Source organism: Pungitius pungitius, chromosome 1, assembly GCF_949316345.1.
Source record: "Pungitius pungitius chromosome 1, fPunPun2.1, whole genome shotgun sequence".
In the NCBI taxonomy this organism is placed as follows: domain Eukaryota; kingdom Metazoa; phylum Chordata; class Actinopteri; order Perciformes; family Gasterosteidae; genus Pungitius; species Pungitius pungitius.
The window spans coordinates 35,303,949-35,323,920 of NC_084900.1; the positions used below are offsets into that span (position 1 = coordinate 35,303,949).

Consider the following 19,972-nt stretch of genomic DNA (forward strand, 5'->3'; position numbering starts at 1 on the left):
GTACATCATCGTCAAGTAACAGACCAGAACTCAAACATATTGTTTTTACTGTCATACACGACCAGCACAAATTCACAGTTGTAAGCGTAGACGACAAATATTTGACTTTTACAAATAATGAGTTAGTTGCATTTCATTTTTGACTGTTTTAGAACTCTATCAATCAACTCATCCTTTCATCTCTAGAAAGCTTGTTTCCTCTCTGCATGTCTGTTTATAGTATATATATAAAACTAATAATAATATTCAAATGCATCTCCACACATTACCTGTCAGTTGGAACAAACATAGAAATGTAACAAAGGGGCAAAATGAGCCTGTTAATAATGCCATTAATAATTTGCTTGCGTGTACAAAACGCCGCCAGCTGCAGTCAGCTACATCGGAGAGAGCTCTGTGCATCGGAATTAAAACAAACAGCAAAACTGTGCAGAGGAATTCCTCCACATGTCAAACATTTAGGGGGATGGGTGGCTAACGGACCACTTTATGCACTGCTAGGCTGAGCTAACTGCGTGTGGTTTGGAAAACGTCCTGCTAAATGTCGGGAGATTAAATCAATCAGGACTCAAGTGGACTTATTTTAGGAGTAAATAAATAAAAACCATTGTAGGTCTACAGAAGTCTGCACTGCATTCAGCAGCACTCTTCTATCACATCATCATTTACTAGCTAGCCCTGGCCACATGGTATGTAGCTTGTCATGCTATGCACAAAGTCAACCTCTTCAGCGGGTTAATCAACCTGCGTAACTATAGTTACGTGTCCCCCCCACCCCAACAGAACAATGCCAACATCCACCACCTAGTATAGATGTTTCATTAAAGTTCAACTCTATTAGAAGGAATCACCTTTATAGATCTTGCTATCTGTATGTAACATGGTGGGTACTGCCTTAGCTAGTTTTAGTTTTTTCCATTTCATTCTCTTTAGCTTCAATGGAAATTTTGAACATTCCTGGAACTTTGCAAACCCAATTAGGTCTATTGATGTTAAAAGGACTCATTGACCTGTACAACACAACCTTGTGTACAGCTTATTCAGATCTATAACATTGTTAAATCATATCCTTTTAGAAGTTGTGGAAGTAAAATCAATACAATAACCCCATCTGGTGTCTTCTGTTGTTTAGCTGTATATTTCCTTCTATCACAGCCTCGTACCTCTTCCTGAGCAGTCAGCAGGGCTCCTTTAAGCCGTCTGAAGTAGAGGCTGCTGTAGGTCTGGGCATCTCGTGCTCGCTGCAGGGCGAAGGCCCAGCTGCTTCGCCTCCTCTGTTCCCTGATCTCACTCAGGTTAGCCTGGATCGCAAACATCCACCACTGCCGGCAGCTGCAGGGAAACAGAACGCACTTCAGGATCAGATCTGACTCAAGGAGCCAATGAGGGTTTTCACCTGCTATGAAACAGGAGCCAACTTACCTCCCAGAAATCGGAACTTTTGGTCTCCACCTGCGATAAAGCATCTCTCTCTCCCGACGAACAACCTCTTTAAGGAATGCCATGATCTGCTGGTACTGGACCTACAAGAGAACAATTTCACACACTTATTCACTGCACTGACAAGAGTTGGATCTCACAAAGGTGTCCCTCCACCCTCTCTTACCATAAAGATGCCAGTGTAGAGAATAACAAGAGAACAAGATTTTATTCTTCTCCCTTTGTAACCTTTTGACTTTTGGGGTGAAACCTATTGCAATAGGTTCAAGATGAAATCCTTCAATGGATGTTATTATTTAAACCATAAAAAGGTCTGCAGTCTTTGAGCCTAGCAGGTTGCTGGAAATGTATATTGTTTATTTTATTTACTCATCAATTCTCTGCAAAGTTGTTGGTGGCACCCCGTATGAAGAGATTCGGTCCAAAGCAATTCCAATGGGGCCGAACCCACTGTCTGCCACTAATAGTGTCATCCATGTTCAGCTGAAGATAGTAAGAAGCTTCATCAGAGCTTTGGTGGATCCTAATGCCATCTTCATGACTTCCCCTCAGCAACTACTAACCTTTGAATGTGCATACGGGGGGGTCAGTGGTGTAGAGGGGGGGGACTTTGACTTTCAATGAAGTAATCTGAATTGTGTATTTCATAACCCTTAAACTTGTGTGTTTGGGAATGAATACAACTTTACTAAATAATAAGAAACCTACTCCTAAAATGCTCGTAGCAGGGGCCTCAGGTAAATGAATGAAAGTATCAAAATATGAATGGTTTATTATTTCAACTTTTACCTGCATTTGGTTATAAAGTAAAATGATCATTCGTTACAACCCAATAGAAATAATGGCGCCGGGGGTTGATACAGACCTGTGACATGCGTAGGCACATGGGCTGCAGCTGAACGTGGCCTTCGATCCGGGGCGTGTGGCGGGACCTCAGAGGCTCCTTGGAAGTGTTTCTCCTGAGCAGCACGGAGGCGCACACTGGTTCAAAGATGTACTGATGCTCCCGGCTCTGCATACACCGGGTCATGGCATCCTGTGTAGTTAAAACACAATCAGACCACCAGTATGGAACCGCTTTTGTTCATGAATGAAAAGGCCCAGCTATGGTTAGGCATACAAATGATTAGATACACCTGGAACCACTTGCACCATGTAACAAGTCCAAACAAGGAATCCCTATCAATCAAAGCTGTATCTAATACTGCTGAAGCCCATCGAGTCCCTGACCTGGATCTGACTTGCGGGCTGCTTTCCCAGAATTTCACATTGTGTATCCCAGTAGACGCTGAAATCTGAAATCTCCAGCTGCTTTTGTCGGAGGAGCTTCTGGACCTGAAAATAAATATAAAGTCCCTGTTAACTTCAAATACAGACTTGTGGTCAACAATGACATTACGACACTTATTCTCAAAAATAAAGGGATCAGGACTTTTTAAAGCCACTACCAAGTACTATGGACCATCACAAAATGTTGTATTGACTGATCCAACTAATAGATTGTATTACTGTACATTGACAGCATTTTATATTTTGACAGGCAACGCATGCAACATATTCCACTCACTCTTTCAGAGACACAGGTGACAACTGAACGTTGACTTAAATACACTAAACATTTGGGTCATCTTTTGCACTCAAAGCCGACAGGAAAAAGGATGAAGTGGGTGTTTAAGTCCCTTTGAGTGAACACTTACTGTCTCTTTGGGGGGGTTCTGTGCTGAAATATTGTTGATGCAAACCCCAAAGGAAAACGGTTTCTCTGGGTGGGAGGAGTCATCTTCAAATCGAAGATGCACATCTTGGATCTTCAGCTGCACATAAGCATAAAGGAATTATCCATCACTTACATAGAGATCCCTTAGTGGACAGTGGGAAGCTTTCTATGGGCCCCTGCATGGAAATGAAATAAGCCTGTGTTTGCATCCATTTCTGAAAATAAAAGTAGGATGCTTACCTCAATGTTCTCCACAATCCTAGTGACCACCGAGTACCAGTAGGACTCTCCCTTCTGTTCACACTCACTCTGCAGGAGACAAACGTACACAATCACAAGTACAGGCATATTATTTACATATTCATTTACGTAGCACGGCTCACAGAGAAAAGTCAAAAAGAGGACAAAATACTGACAGTACACACACACAAGCAACAACCACAGAGAACTTCAGAGACACAACCAGAATTCCATTAAATGATTCAAATGGACTTTTATGACAAGATGTTCTGTTGCTACCAGAACACCCCAGCAATGACATCTCAGGAGCCTTCAAAGAGTTTAGCTCCTGTGGTGCACAGTGGTTATCCACCTACTCTGAATTTGTCTTCGAGAGCCTTGAGTAGGCGTATTTTGCGTTCCCTCTCCTCCGCTCTCTCCTGCTCTTCGTCATATTCCTGCTGATGGGCGGGGCCGATGATGAGGTTCAGCTGGGACATAGAGATGACCCATGGGTCGCTGTGAGGCCGGTAGAAAGGGATCTGCAGAGTAATCTTACCAATGAACCCTGGAGACACACAATTTGAAGCACAGATCACACAACAGGAAACAAGGTGCCAATCAGATGTAAGTAAGAGGGCGTTTGCTCTTCTGATCGGCTGCTGCTTGGCAACAGCTAAATCAGCTGATTGAAAGGCGCCTGTTCGACCATGGCCAACCCTTAAGGGCTTGGGGTTTGAAAGAAAAGCGCATTTCAGAATGTTCAACCTGCAGTCCAGGGATGACTGCTACAACATTAAGGTTACATTATATTTAGGATCAAAACATGTTTCAATTAGTTATTGATTAGATGAAACGTTATTACATTGTGCCTTTAAACCTAACTTGCAAAGGGGTTAAATCATTTTGAATAGGATATGTCAATCACATATCAACTTATATTGTCATTATAGTACCATGATCATCGAAAACTTAATTTGGTAATTCAATGCAAAAAGTGAAGCTCACATATTATGGATTCATTTCACACAGGGTGATACATTTGAGGCAAACAGATGTTCCTCCTCCCCAAGTAGAGACTCGTGGTTGAACAACACCTTCCAGTCATGTTGCCTTATTATTTAAATGTATTATTAATCTGTTAGATTTTAGTCATTATACACCAAACATTTTGGCAATCTTTTTGAAAAGAAACAAGCTGCTGGTTGTAGAAAAGTGAAAAGGTGGAGCTGGGTTAAATAATGACAATATAATAATGTGTGTGGTGTGGTGTCCATTTGACATCACGGCCCCTACCTATTAAGGACACAGGGCTTAGCTATAGGGCCCCCTATACAATATATATGTTTCACTTATTAGTGGTTATCAAATAAGACTAAACTGTCATGTTTAATCTTGAGCCTAGTCTACTTTCTTCATCAGTTCTTGTTTAATTATTTCTACCACGTCAGTTAAGTTTTAGCTCATCAATGAAATCTATCAGCTCCCCAAATAACCCAAACTTAAGCAGATCGGTCCTACACAGGCATTCAGACACAGCCATGCTGTTGAGAGAAGCCCCTACTTAGTTTGGTATGGTTTTTGTTAGTTGTGTGTCACTTTGTGAGGTGATCGCTCACCTGCTTTGACCTCAAATGGCAGGTCAAACTCTCGGAGGGCATCTTTCCTCAGAGGGAGGTTCTCCAGCTCCACTGCGCCTGAGGAGCAACAGGATGTTTGGACTGACTTTCCCAATAGCTGTTGTTCATTTCAATTGCTTACAACAGTGACATTATCAGTATTCCTTTGAACTTTGATCGATTACTCCACCTGTGCAAACTGATGTCCACACTGACGAGGACGAAGGAGCGGATGTTAAGTGTATAGCCCCTGAGCAGGAGGATGGATGTGCACGTTTACCTTTCAGCAGGGCAATGGAGAGCTGATCTGTGTTCAGGTTGCTGACATACTTCCCCAGGTATGTATTTAGCACCCAGGCAACGAGGCCCTCCAACATCCCGGTGGCTCAGAGCGGACCCGAGCTTCTCCAAGGGGGGGGGGGGGGGGTCACTCTGACGTCTCGTTTGAAGCCCTCGCGCGTGAGGTGGTCACCGTGTGACAGACATCGGACGGTTCCTGTTACTCTGCAGGGGTACAGTGACGTCTAGTGAGCAGACAGCAAAGCGGTGACAGCCTGGAACCGGAGGCCCGACGGTGTCTAATCACAGCCGATGGCTTATCGCTGACTGGCTGAGGGACAGGAGCTTAACGTGACCCTAACTCGACTAAAGTTAGCATCAAAGCAGCATGGGCACTTTCAGCCGGCTCAGAGTCCATGGACGCCCAACGAGCCCGTCAAAGGACAGGGGCTCACGACGGGTACACGGACACCAACACAGCCAACCCGACAGTGACCAACATTGAAAAGGACATCGGATGCAAGTTATTTACCGTTAAAGGTTGTGCTCTTTAGCCAGAGTTAGCCACTTAGCTCAAACTAGCCCGCGAAGGTTGAGGAACGACACTCGCGAGCACGAAGAGACTCAAAGACGAAACCAACCTGGTGCCTTTTCATGGGAAACACTCGGAATCCTCCAACAAATAATACGTCGTTGTTGTATTGTTGTATATTTCGACGCTCCGGACTTGTTGTAATGTTGTAAATAGACTCACTTCCTAATAGCGATGAACGTCCGACACGCAGCACACACTTCCGATCACGTGACCAAAACAAACCGTTCTTCTCATGTGGCATTAACACAAACTGGATGTGAAATGGGTATTTCGCTTTAAATTGTGTTTTTCTCTTTTATCAAATTCTGTATAATGGTAGAAATAGGTGAACCTCACGTTGGATGAAAACAATTGAATCTTTTGCAATTACACAGGCAAACGTTATATATAAAACTCTGGTTGGATTCTGATTTTTTGCATTGGTGAGAATATAAGTCTGACGTATTTAATTTGAGTTATGACAACGCTATCTGAATGATCTAAATATACTCATAGTCCAGACAAGGAGAAAAGCCTGAGATGAAGAACACGGCATGCGCACTTCCTGCAGGTGGAAGTGGGTCACATGTTGTCGTTGCCTCCGCAGGGGGGCGCTGTGCACCGAGGCCCGCTGGAGTTCATCAGCTCATAGCTTCTGCACCATGTGATACATCATTAAAACATTATAACATTATAACAGATAATATAAGATTATAACAGAGGGGCGGTACCCCCTCCAATTCTGAAAAAGTCGCGTGCATGTGTCCCCCATATGTGTCCCCCATATGTGTCCCCGATATGTGTCCCCCATATGTGTCCCCTATTATGGCCTATCTAGCTCTGAGATCAATATGTTCCCAGAACAATGTGCAGTTATATCAAATTATAAGGTAGAGGAGGATTTCTCGATACTTGCTTATTTCTGAGAAGTTACAGGTTAAAAAAGATGAAAAATAAATACCCCAGGGCATCTTGTAGGTCATCAAGATGGAGAGTACCAATGGTGTAACACCTTACTCTGTCCATCACAAAACATCAACATCAACTCTGCTGTATCAACACAGTGTAATTAAGTAATTTAGTCCAATTTTTGAAAAACAATGTGTAATCTTCAAACCAACTTCTGTCTGAAGGAAATAAAGAAGAACTGCTCGTTGAAGGGCAGCCTCCCGTAGACAGGGTGCTCTGTGTGATGTTAAATGAAGTGGACTCGGAGGAGGGGGGCTGAGGGGGCTGCCGAGAGGCCTCTCTGAACAGAAGGGCTGAACTGTACCTTTAGTTCCAGAGGCTCAGAAATGTCACCTGTCCTCATTCAGGAATGTTTTTATGGTTATTTTCTCTCAAAAGAACAGAACAAAAAAACAATCTTAATGTTGCCATTAACGGACCATTTTCTGCTACAGCTAAATAATAATTAAAAATGTAAACAACAAAAATAAGTAGATCTTGATCGATCAACAAATAAGAGAGATTTTGCATATTCCAATGTTTTGCATGTCCTTCAATGAGTTAGTGAACATTATATTCTTCAATTAGGAATTCAGGAAGTTGATACTTGCTATTTACTCAAATCTAGGAATCAGATTGCCTTGAAAAAGCAAATCCACCTACATCACATGTTATGTTTACTTAATCCACTTGTTAAGTTGACTTATATTATATTTGTATTTACGTAATTTTGTGAAGTTATCACAACTTAAAATTGGCAACTTTTGTTAGCAATTTAACTAAAACAAGTTTGTGTGACTTAACAACTGTGTTTGCCGAATGAAGGAAACGATGAGTAAGCTGTGACGTCTTCAGAGGTCTGGTCCTCAATGTGAGGCACCAGGGACTAGAACCCATCAGGGCAGCAGGGGTGGAAAACTACAACTTGCCCAGTCAGCGAGGCAGCCGGGCCCAAGGAAAGAGTGATGCTGATTGACCTGACGGGAGGTGCCTTGAAGGAGAGAAAAGGACAGGAGTCAGAGGAGGAGGGAGGAGAGACGGTTTAGACGTCACGTTACAGAGGAGGAACAAGGAAGAAAGCAAAGGGTTTATCTTCATCGTTTCATGCTCTACTTTCTGGTCTACCTAACCCTAAGCTACAGATCGCACAGAATGCACCAACAAGTGGATGGTGGGGTGGTGGTTGACTTCACCTAGTCGCCTCCAGGTACTCCGGCTCCCCCCCCACAGTCCAAAGCATGCTGTAGGGATTAGGTCCATCGGTGACTGCTAGTTGTGTGATTGGTTGTTTGTCTCTGTGTGAGCCCCAACCAATCCAGGTTGTACCTGCCCGATGTTGGATGGGACTGACTCCACCCCCCCGTGACCCTGTATGATGCATCAGTGGCTTGTAGAATGGATGGAAGGATGGATAGAGGGATTATAAACAGCATGGAGTATACAGTATTGTAGTGCAAAATGACACCATTAACATTAGTGAATGATCTTTGGCCACAATGCATGATGAGATGGTTCACAGCACACCTTTATCACACAATTTGACAATAATATAAATTTTGCTTATGATTTCAATCTTTTATTTGTGATGGTGTGATCCGTCCACACGCAAAGCCATGGAATAAATTCACAATACAAGCGCACTGCAAAATTATTTTATTTTAGCCAGGGCTAACAACTTTTTCCTCAAACTGATTTTAAAGACATAAAATTGCTGCATGATTTTAGACTGATTTATTCAATCTACAATAGGTAACCAGTTGATAAAACAAATGTAAGTGCATTGGTAAATTCTGAAAAATGGACACAAGTCAGACATTCGTACTATAACATACAATTAATATTCAATAATATATTAAGCTTTTGTTTCAGTATCTGAAATAAAATAATAAAAAAACATTTACAGTAAAAAAATAAGTGTTGTAAATACATCAGAGAGCACATTTTCCAATTCCCACAACTGGTCTTTCAAGTCTTTCATGCTGTTTAGCAAGGCACTGACTGACGGGCTGCACCAGTGGACCTTCTCAGTAGAGGCACAACCTGCAGAATTCAACAGGACCATATGGAGTAAATCTGTGTCATCGGGTTTTGAAAGTAAAAGGTGATGCAAAAATGATGCTGCAAAAAATCCATCCACAAATAATTCAACGTTAAAATATTCAACTTCAAAAAATTCAACCACAACATGCGGGACCTCAAGGAAAAGCAATCGATTCTAGATTCAAGATCAGCAGCGTGCGTCAAGCAAAAGGAGCGAGCACCCAATACAACTTGGGCTTGTGGGCAGCATGGTGACCGGATTGTAACCATGTCCAATTATTACCTTTTTCTTTCAAAACCCGATGACACAGACTTACTTCCATACGACCATGTCTTTGCAGCCCACTCGGTGAGCTCTTTTCTGCAATTCATTTCCAAGCACAACTTAGTGGGCTCTGACTTTGATTTATTTGACTAATTAATTTGTCCATTGCCTTTTTATCCTGCGTAGGGTGTGAACATCTAAAGTAACTATCAAAAGCTATTTTTGGGGGACAATCTCAAATGAGTAGTCTGATCCTGATATGAGTCAGGGTGGTTGTTTATTGGTCATCTTCTACTGGCAGACCTTTTCTTAATGTCACCACATTGTAACCCCAACAAATAACTGTACAGATCTGATCGGACACAGCTTGTATTTCCCTTCCATTGTGCAGTGACATTTGTCCCCTCACCTCCATCTAGAATACATTTACTAATGTCTGACTCAATGAGTAGGACTGCATACATATTTTTCAGGATTGGCATATTTTGATAATGCTACAGCTCATTGCACTGCACAGCGCCTCACACACAGCACAGCAAGCAACAGAACACATTCCCTGATTCTCACCATACATCAAGTGTGGTCTTTGTTTTGAAGGGAAGAACTTCTCCATGTGGCATTTTCCTTAAATGCCGTTACCACCTCGCGTCACAACAATCTTCCTTGCGCTCAGGTTTTGTTGAGTTGTGAGCAAGAGTTTAGTAAGAAACCCTTTTGTTTGATCACCTAATTCCCTCTTTCTGTTCCTTCATCAGTCAATGCCCTCTTCCTCATCTCCTTTGCTGCCTTTGCTGAGGCGCTGGAAGCAGTGGACTGTGGAAGCGAGGAAGAAGCTGGCCACGATGGCTGCCACTGAGACCGAGATGCCGGAGAAGATGACAATCAAGTAGTCGGTCAGGGTGAGGGCGCCCCGGCACTCCTGGAAGCTGTCTTCAGAGAGTAGACTTAGGGGCACACGACGCCCATCCAGAGGCAGGGAGCACTCTATCGCCCCCATACCTGGAAGAGAGGCATCATCAAGTTAAGCACTGCTTTAAAGAGGGCCGTTAGCACTGAAAAGAGCAATAGAACTGTGTTTAAAGCGCATAACTGCAACTCCGTTCATGGCCCCTGCCATTGTGACAATGTTCAGGTAGAAGGAAGAATTATTGGCCCTAATACAAAGTCATCTCCCACATTCAATGGGGGACCACGAGGAGCTGTGAGATGAGGTTTTGTTTTCAAAAGTTGAGGTAAGTTTGCACAAAGTCTTTTTGGCATTAATTAATAAATATACTATATAGTTAATATGTTGTATACAATCTGCCTTTACATTTCAGCCAAAACACCTTATACAATGTTGTGGTTGTGTTTTCTCTTCACTCACGTAAGGTGTGTAACAATCCCACTCCTCCGTCTACCTACTCCCACACACACACACACACACACACACACACACACACACACACACACACACACACACACACACACACACACACACACACACACACACACACACACACACACACACACACACACACACACGTAGACACACACACACATATGCACACTTTCACAAACTATTCTATTAATTAAAACAAATAACGTTAACAAAAGAGCCACTGACACAGTGACACGTGGCCATCAGTAACTGCCATCCACACACCAGAGTCCCAGCTGAGCTGAAGTGTCTAAGGACACGTGGCACGCTGACTAGCAGCAGAGCCAGGGATCAAACCGGTGACTTTGGTGGCACAGCCCCCCTGTGTCCGGAACAAGGAGGATGAATTCAGTCCCTGCAGGTAGGACAGGGGGGGGCTCATGGCAGCACATGCGGCCTGATCCGAACTGTCTACCTGCTCCCAACCTGAACCTCAATAATTGTTTTATTACATGGCTATTTTTAGCCTAAATGCTAAATGTCGAAACCGACTCTTTTGTGTATTTTAGCTTCTCTCAGCAATTTTGAATGAATGAAGCTTTTCTTTTTGGTTCCGATGTGCTGTAACATTGGAAATATTCTGTGTATTGCACTTCCATCTCATCTTGATTCCTCTGTAGCACTGCTGCACCAAGGAGTCATTAGACATCATTGTCAAGTGTGTATATATATATATATATATATATATATATATATATATATACATGGGTGTGTGTTTATCTATGTGTGAGTCAGTGTGGGACCAGAAGGGGTTTTCCACATGAAAAGGGACTCAGTAACCTCATCACTTGGTGATATTTTAGTCACAGGCATCCAGATGCATGCTCACACACACACACACCCACACACACACACACACACACACACACACAAATCAATCACAAAAAGGATTACAAATTCACAGACATTAATATGAGTCAAAAAATACAATCACTAACATATATCCAAGGAACACACAAGAACAAGAATGTAGCCATGACAACAGATGCAAAGTGACTGCAAGACAACAACCAGTGTGTGTGTGTGTGTGTGTGTGTGTGTGTGTGTGCGTATGTTGGTTTGTACAGCGACTCACCTACACTACGTTATAATATGGTAACTTGCGTATTGTACAGTTTGGATTACGAATGTTAATTTAAGTCCTACCAAAGGCTTTAAAGTAACTAAACACATTTACTAAATATTTGTTTTGTAGTTTCTTCTAATTACTTGGCAAATGGAAAATAATAGAAAAAATGTTTCAACATTTTTCTCTATCCAATAGCTGAAAATAACTTACCAGTCATTCAAGCAGTCTCTATTAATCCAAAGTTGAATGAAGCAGAGTATTTTGAAAAGGCTCCTCTCTGTTATGACCACCGTGTAGCAAAGGTTGGATGACATCATCTTTCTGCATTCCATTATTCAATTGAATAATGTGAAATTGGTTAGTGTGTGTTTTTCTGTGTGTGAGGCTACCAGCAATCATTTCAAATGACATGGCATTGTTGAGAGTTATGAAAAAGAATGAGAAACTGGGGTCAAAGCAATGAACAAAGTATCCGGTTAACAGTACTTTTTTACTTTGTTAGCATTGCAAGACGTTGTTAAAGATGTTAAAAAAGGAATATATATGAATATAATATAACAATGCATGTATTTCTGCTGGTGTTTTGACTATTTCTTATTACATACAAGATGAAGTCCAAAAAAAATAATATATATAAAATAAAACAATACATCTTCTCCTTAATTTGTTTTAAGTGGCCCCTCAAAATTTGCAGGAGTACTTTATTAAATCTATGATGAAGTAGGTACAATAGTCCTGTGGATCAGCATTTGGGGCGCTCAAGGTTCTGCACATTTTCTCTTTGCAATTAGCCGTGTAAGTCAAATTGTTCCAAACATGAGACGGAAGAGAAGTCAGTGAGGCTGTGATGAACACGGTGACTTGCTTACTGGTGAAAGGTTGACTATGTTTATCCGTCCGGAAACAACAGCACTTCCTCTTTTGGTTTTTGCCTTGATGAGGAAGATTAACATGTGACTGGAATAATCAAATGTGTCTGCCATTGCTACGGATCGATCAAAGATGATTATTAAATGCCGGCGCGTAGTGGGATTTCCTGTGAGTCAGTGCTGTGATGAACTTTTTGTCTTACCCTGTGGGAGCTTGTGTTGGTTCTCTGTCAGCCACGCAAACAGTTTTGCAAAGTGGCAGTTGCAGAGCCAAGGGTTGCCCTCCAGACGCAGCATCCGCAGGGAGGGCAAAGATTCAAGGACCGTGACGTCCAGTGCCGTTAGACCATTCCTCTCCATCTCCAGCTCCCTCAAAGACGTCAGCCCTGTGAAAGCATCCCTGTCCACCATGTTTAGGTAGGGGTTGTTCCCCAATCGAAGTTTGATCAGATTGCTTGACTCCCCAAATGTTCCTGAGGAGATTTCTGTCAGGTTGTTGCTGCCCAGGTCCAAAAAGACCAATTTGGAAGAGGTGCTTAGGGTCCCTGGCTCCAACTGAGAGAGGGAATTATTCCTGATGTCCAAGTATACCAGATCGCTGTAAAAGACCAGGAAGTCTGAGGGGATCCAGGGGATCCAGTTGTTGGAGAGCAGGAGACGGCGAACGTCCAGAGGGATAAAGTCCGGGACCGTGGTTAGACCTTGGCTGGTGCAGTCCACAGTGTGGTGGTCCGGACACAAACAGCTGGATGGGCAGATGTGGCCTCCCGCTAGCAAGGTTGAGGAGATGAAGACAAGGAAAGGCTGCAGCCAGTTAACGCATGGTATCATTGTCGAGGGGGCAGCAGCATTAAATAGGAGATGGGGGGTGAGGGGCTGTCGACAAGGGGTGAGAAGAGAGGTCAGGTACACGGAGAGAACGACAGGCTCAGATCACAGGAGGGGAAGGGAAGGAAAGGCCAGGCGATGTTGATGGTGTTCAGTGTGGTGCTGGCATCCTTCCCTGCTCTCTGCCCTGCAAAGCGGGAACAAGCCAAAACGCCATGGAGCAGCGAGGGCGCGTTGTATTCCAGGGATCATGGAAGGAGCCGTCTGGATCAAATGGCAGCCTGCCGGCTTTGAGGGAAGAGGGGGGAGGAGCAAAAGAGAGAGAGTGTGCAAGAGAGCAGGGAGGGTGGGGGAGAGGTAGGGGGGGGATTAACGCTGAGGTAAAGAGAGACTAACGACCCGGAGGCGAGGGGGGCGGGGTTGGAGGGGTAAGCCATGTGACATGTTTGTGTCTGTGTGGCAGAATCAGACCCTCATTAGCGTGAAAGCAGCTGCTGTCATCCGCCGGCCCAGTGGAGCAGAACCACGGCGACTGAAACCCTTCTTCTACGCAGCCCCGACGAGGAGTCCATCGCCATCCGTGACTCACATGTGACGCGCTCTCTTGGAATCACCGCCACCCGCCCTTCCTTCTCCGCCCCCCCCCCCCTCGCTTTCTCCCTCAGTCCCCTTTTATCTTTCTCTCGCGTTGGCTTCACCTGCTGGATGGGAATGGAGAAAAGGTCCCGTCACCATTATAACCATCTAAAGTATCTGCCAGTGGCAGAGTGGGCAGACACAGCGGGGAAATGGGCCTTTGCAATGCGTTGGAGCTTCTTGCAGGTTGATTAGTAACTGGTGAAATACCACATTATTGCCCTCATTTCAGCTCAGTAAAAATATGAAATGAAGTATTAAGTATAATTTGCATACCTGTTAATCCTTCCTCTACTTAAAACTGTTCATTCACAGTAAGCCAATATGAGCTAAAAGCACAACTCAATCTTTATAGATTCACTAGATCAGTCGTTCTCAACTGGTGGGTCCCATTTCCTGTGGGTCACAGGTTGTGATGAAGTGGTGATGGTGCGTCCCGGATCCCGACCAGTCGAGATCCACTGCACACAGATACATGTACAATTACTAAAATCACTTTCTACCTCACAATTTTCTGCCACACTTCTTTGCATATATAAACCTGAAGCATTACGTACACTGGTGTTCAGTTAATTACCATGAAACATGTACATCTTTGAATGAATCACATCAGCTTTTTCCAGGCATTTGACCTGAGACATTAGTATAGAATCCACGGATCACTAATTTCAATTTCTGCTCCATAGAGCAGGAGTGTCCACCCTTTTTAAGCCTTGCATGTTTATATATGACCAAGTCATTGCCTATGCCATTTGCCTACATTAAAAATGCTAAATATCTATTCATAGATACATATACATATTCCATTTATTTATGAATATGTACACTGAGTCTACATATTAAATATATGCCATGCATTTTTTCAATGGCAGGCGATTAACCAGTCAACCGCAATCTATCTATTGGGCACCGCTGTCTGAGAGTCTTACTCTACCAAAGAGTGTTTGCTTTAAAAAAAGTGCTCCCGCTGTGATCTCTATCATAACAGAGAAAAGTAGGTCACACCAAGTGACAGGAGAGGCAGGGAGCGTGGTTGCACTGCACCAAGCTGATTTGGACTTAAGCCAGTTTAGTGACAACGACTCATTCTGTAGTCTGGCTAAGGCAACACCTCTGGAGCACAGCTGTTTTTGTTGGCATTTAGGTGTATTGTAAAATGGTGACTATGTTGGTATGAAGCGTGCAGCAGCACAGGCACCCACTCTCTGTCTCTTCTTGCAAACAGTTTTCTGATCTGTTTCATCGACATGAATATGTTGACCAAACTGGTGCTTTATTACCTCCACAATGGTCAGCCATCTCGCTCGTCATGCTGGACTTCATGAGGATTTGCCATACTCTGTCCTCCAGGCAGATGGAGACATAATCCCCTGTATCTTCTGTCATCTATATTGTGCAGCAGTGCTCCTTACACCTACCAGACACGATGTCTGCTAATTGTAGGAGCGTTTATTAATTTTGCTTCTATTCATTTCTGTGTTCCTTGATTGTGGTGGTTGGTCTGGTCACAAGCAGCATGTTTGAATGAATTTTACCACCTTTCAATTCATGCTCTCAAATTCCTTTTGTAATCAGTGTTGTCTTTGTATTCAACGTAAATGAATAAATACATAAATACATGAAATATGCATTTGAAATACATCGTGAAATAAATAAATGAGGCAATAAATACAAAAATATTAAATAAATGTAATCATTTCATGGTACTTTTATTTATTTCAAGAGACTTTTATTTCATAATGGCACTTTTATTTATTTCATGGTACTTTTATTTCATAATGGCACTTTTATTTTAAAATGGCACTTTTATTTATTTCAAGAGACTTTTATTTCATAATGGCACTTTTATTTATTTCATGGTACTTTTATTTCATAATGGCACTTTTATTTTAAAATGGTACTTTTATTTATTTCAAGAGACTTTTATTTCATAATGCCACTATATTTCACGTTCTTATATGCAAATCAGGGGGCGTGGCTATCTCTCACATTCAGCCGTGTGCAAAAAAAGGCTGGCAGTGAAAGGGCTAGAAATAGGCTAGGTTAGTAATAGCTACTGTCTATGGTTGTAGTAGCAGATAAAGTACAATGTCTGAGAAAAGTGTCTCAGACTTATTGAGAGCGGCTGCCAACCGCCTCGATGGGATGGAAACCACCACCACCACCACCTACAACCAAACACCACCTAGAGCTGCCAAAGTGGGAACCGCAAGCACAAGAACCCCTGTCCAAGGTAACGTTAATCCAAAGTCGAAGTTCCCGGGTGAAAGTGGCTAACACAATTAACATTAGCGTTAGCCTAGCAAGTTTAATGTCCGTGTATATTCAGTATAGAAGTATTGTACTAAGTCAAAATGTGGGTGTGGTTGATACATTTCAATTATAAATCTACTGGTATGTTAGAATAAGAGAATAGAAACACGTCCAAAACATTGTGGTATCATTAACGTAGCGAGCTAATGTTACTTCAATTAGCTAGCTAGCTAACAACTGTAGCTTAACGTTAAGCGCCATTTTCACGAGTGACGCCGAGATCGCTTGTGTTTCCCCGTTCTTACACCCCTACTGGTTTTTACACCTACTGGTTTCCCTACGCGTGCGTGTTTGTGTTTACCCGACAGCAGCAGATACATTGGCTTTCTTGATGGAATTGTACTTTCCTAACTTTGTTCTGGGTCTGTTCCCTTTGGGTTGAATGCCCTTATTGTAAGTTTCTATGGATAAAAGTAAGCGCTAAATGAAATGTAAAACCAAGTTTAATAACACAAGCGTTGTATCTTTTCCAAACTGAATATTCAATTGTCACTTCGAATGTTTGATTCATAGACGGTGAACTATATAATGAGTGCCGCAGAAAACAAGACGCGCAGCGGCATCATCTTGCCAAGGTTGTGTTGACGCCACAAGAAGCCAATGCCATTTTCGTTGAGTTTCACGACAGTGACATTGGAGCTCACCGTGGGGTTGACAAGACGATGGACGCAATTCTTCAGCGATACTACTGGCCTGGCATGAAGGCCGACATCCAGAAATGGGTGGGTGTCACTTGCTATTTCTGGGGAGTCTGTGGTAATATCTAAACATTCAATATCAGTGTTTTTCAATTGTCCCATTTTTTTTAGATCGCCCAGTGTGATGCCTGCCAAAAGAAGAGGACATATATAAAAGAGAAAATGCTTTACCAACCCATAGAAGTGAATACTTAGTAAATGTAATCTGTTGAATGGAAGCATCAGTGTGTTAAGTTGTGGTTTGCTTTTTAAGGTGACCGAGCCATTTGAATTGGTTGGGATGGACTTGGGCGGAAAGCTCAAAGGAACCAAAAATGGGTTTCAATACATTTGCGTCATGGTCGACTATTTCACAAAGTGGCTTGAGGTCTACCCGTAAACCCGAAAACGAAGGGAGCAGACGAAATATCCGCCCTTATAATGAATTTTTTCTATAAATATGGTGCCCCAAATCGCATCCTCACCGACTGGGGAACAGAATTTGTGAACAAAGTAAGTTTAATTTTTGAGGCAAGTAATATTAATTTATTCGTGGTCACATTAACAATGGAAAAAGAATTATGGTGTTCAAAATAAGTTGGCCTCTTGTGCATTTTCTAGATGAATATGGAGTTGTGCCAGAAACTTGGCATTGAGAAGCCTCTGCGCTCCCTACCACCCGCAAACTAATGGCTTGGTCGAAAAGCTCAATGGCACAATTCAAGGGTATAAAATTATTCCAACAAAACCACTGTTCATCTACATGGAGCCTGACTTTTTATTGTCATCATTATTTTTATATTATCATTATTTCCTCTTTCAGAGTTTTGGAAAAAAATGGTAAAAGATCATCCAAGTGACTGGGAGCAGTATGTTAAGTCCACAGTGTTTGGCCTAAGAACCAAAAAACAGCTGACCACAAAGTACTCCCCATATTTCCTTATGTATGGGAGGGAATCGAAATACCAGTCGAGTGGCAGGTATGATGTCAATTTCCTACAGTTAAGTTGCTTGGTACTATATACATTTCTCTGCCTAATTTGGACTTTTTTAAATTTGTCTGCTCCAATGTAAAAGGTATCTGAGGACCATCTTGTTGCTCTCACAAGCAATGAAGCAGTTAGCAGCCACATCACAAACCAGAAGGATCTGTATGCAAAGGTGGCTCCAAACCTGGCAAAAGGCCGCGAGCGGGTGCAGAAAAGAACGTTGGAAAAGGGGGATACGTGGAACCCGAAGGTCGAATTCCTGGCAAATGGATGGCAGCAGCTTGTAAATCTCCTCCACCTCTGCAGTCCAGCCCGCTGAGTGTTGTAGTTCCTGACCAGCAAACAACTCCCCAACCTGTCTCCTTGACCTTCACTCTCCCATCCCCAGAGGAACGTAAGTATAGATATCATTTTGATGTAATGACTTCACCGGCCTTTTTGAAGCGACACTGCATTTAATCATAAATTCCTCACTGTTAACCAACTGTCTCCTGCTTTCAGTCATGGCTGAAATCTGGGCGGGTAAACGCCAAGGTGTGCTGGAGCAAAGTGGGGCCTTATAAGATATTTGCCACGGACCTGCAGAACCTGGCCCCCGGAAGGGAAATCGAGAGCGAGGTACAGACAGTAAACAAGTTTACTCTTATTATTTTTGCCAACTATATTTAACACCTTTCACTAAATACTCCAGGTTTTGAATGCATACATTCACAACATCCAGCGGCAAGAAACAAAATTGAAAGTGCATTATCTAGACTCCTTCCAAATGACGTCCATGTGGCAAGGATGTTACAAGGGATTAAAAAAGGTCATCTTTTTAATCTGTTTAGACATCCTTAAAGATACAAGCGGCATTTTATTCATAATGTGTGTCTGTTTTCAGCTGGACCCGTTGGCCTTTGATATAGTCATAGGACCGGTTTGCCACAAACGCCACTGGACACTTGTGGTGAGAATAGTTGCAATACCATCAAGAACAATAAAGATATTCCACACATTTTTCTGTTGTAATCTAGCATGATTTGAATGTGAGCTTAATTACATTGCTTAATATATTGTGAAGGTGATTTATCCAAAGGAAAACTGGACGGTTTACCTTGATCCATAAGGTGAAACTCAAGACGACTTGAGTAGATGCAGGGATATGACAAGGTATGTCATGAAATGTTTATGTATCTCATAAGGTCAGCACTATATATATATATATATATATTATTAGATTTTTCCACCGACCATGCTGCTACGTCTCTTTTGAGGAAAGAGATGCCGACTAGTCAGTGACTCAGGTTTGTATTTCAGTTGACAGTCTATTGGAGATCTTTGGGTTACGCTCGATCTCTTTTAATTTGTTTGGGAGATTAATGCCTCTGCTCATGACAGTTTTACTATTTTGTTAAATAAAATATTTTTTATAAAGTGTTTGGAGCACCCTCTAGTGTGCATTGAGCAGCAACTAGGACTCGGCCTAACTGACAAACAGACTGTACTACAATGAAGTACCTTTGACAGACTCTTCAGTGAAGACAACAACGATATAATTTAGGACCTCAAACTGGGAAATATAGGCTACAGTAAAAGATCAAATGGATGGACCATCTCTTTCAGTCTGTTCATCCTGGGGGAGGATCCTCCTCAGGTTTCTCCCCATCGAATGCTTTTTCATTGTTTGGAGAGTTTTTTCTGTGTCGATGTGAAGGTTTCTGGACAGAGGATGTCACACGTGTAGAGACTGTAGAGCCCTCGATATTGTGGTATACAAAATAAAATGAATTATGAATTATATAATCATGGATAAAACTGACACCACCCTCCTGCGAGGTCTACATATTGGTAAAATGTATAGGCTCAATGTAAGTGCCTCAATACTTTAATCAATCAGATTATGTTTTCTTAAATGTGCCTGCTGGCAGGAGGCTTCATGGATGCATCATCATCCAATGAGCTTTGAGAACTGTGTCCCTGTAAAACGTTAATCTAACTGATATCGCTCCTTCATCAATGAGGAAGAGAGTGGTGAACTAATCCAGCAGCTCAAATGAACCTGCCCCTCGATGTGTTGCTATGGTGATT

General features: G+C 42.5%; 2 protein-coding genes and 1 long non-coding RNA gene across 5 annotated transcripts in view; 1 reads left to right on the top strand and 2 right to left on the bottom strand.

Annotated features, from left to right (window-relative positions):
• The window catches only part of vps13d (vacuolar protein sorting 13 homolog D), a 35,243-nt gene extending 29,185 nt beyond the window's left edge, over positions 1–6,058 (bottom strand). For all 3 annotated transcript variants that reach the window (XM_037481098.2, XM_037481099.2, XM_037481097.2), the window contains exons 1-10: positions 5,916–6,058; positions 5,276–5,499; positions 4,996–5,073; positions 3,754–3,944; positions 3,398–3,466; positions 3,138–3,254; positions 2,671–2,775; positions 2,306–2,476; positions 1,423–1,523; positions 1,164–1,332 (exon numbers count right to left, since the gene is read on the bottom strand). In XM_037481098.2, the coding sequence (XP_037336995.2) occupies positions 1,164–1,332; positions 1,423–1,523; positions 2,306–2,476; positions 2,671–2,775; positions 3,138–3,254; positions 3,398–3,466; positions 3,754–3,944; positions 4,996–5,073; positions 5,276–5,372 (1,098 nt within the window). In that variant the 5' untranslated portion in view covers positions 5,373–5,499; positions 5,916–6,058. The remainder of the gene's footprint in view (positions 1–1,163; positions 1,333–1,422; positions 1,524–2,305; positions 2,477–2,670; positions 2,776–3,137; positions 3,255–3,397; positions 3,467–3,753; positions 3,945–4,995; positions 5,074–5,275; positions 5,500–5,915) is intronic.
• Positions 6,059–8,392: 2,334 nt separating this feature from the next.
• On the bottom strand, positions 8,393–13,862 carry lrrc38a (leucine rich repeat containing 38a). The gene is made up of 2 exons (XM_037481130.2): positions 12,663–13,862; positions 8,393–10,100 (listed from the first exon to the last, which is right to left on the bottom strand). Exons 1-2 carry the CDS (start codon positions 13,288–13,290, stop codon positions 9,853–9,855), a joined length of 876 nt encoding a protein of 291 aa, XP_037337027.1. The 5' UTR covers positions 13,291–13,862; the 3' UTR covers positions 8,393–9,852.
• Positions 13,863–18,087: 4,225 nt separating this feature from the next.
• Positions 18,088–18,888, top strand: LOC134132686 (uncharacterized). Its single transcript, XR_009956862.1, has 3 exons — positions 18,088–18,296; positions 18,404–18,520; positions 18,594–18,888. It is a non-coding gene; the product is annotated as an uncharacterized LOC134132686 (long non-coding RNA).
• The last annotated feature ends 1,084 nt before the right edge of the window (positions 18,889–19,972 follow it).

What these genes read in the sequence shown, in the direction of transcription:
- lrrc38a (XM_037481130.2), bottom strand. Translation starts at nt 13,290, where the DNA reads ATGATACCATGCGTTAACTGGCTGCAGCCTTTCCTTGTCTTCATCTCC. An exon ending in CCAACACAAGCTCCCACAGG is followed by an intron (nt 10,101 to 12,662) that starts GTAAGACAAAAA and finishes CCTCTCTTCCAG; the next exon opens with GTATGGGGGCGATAGAGTGC.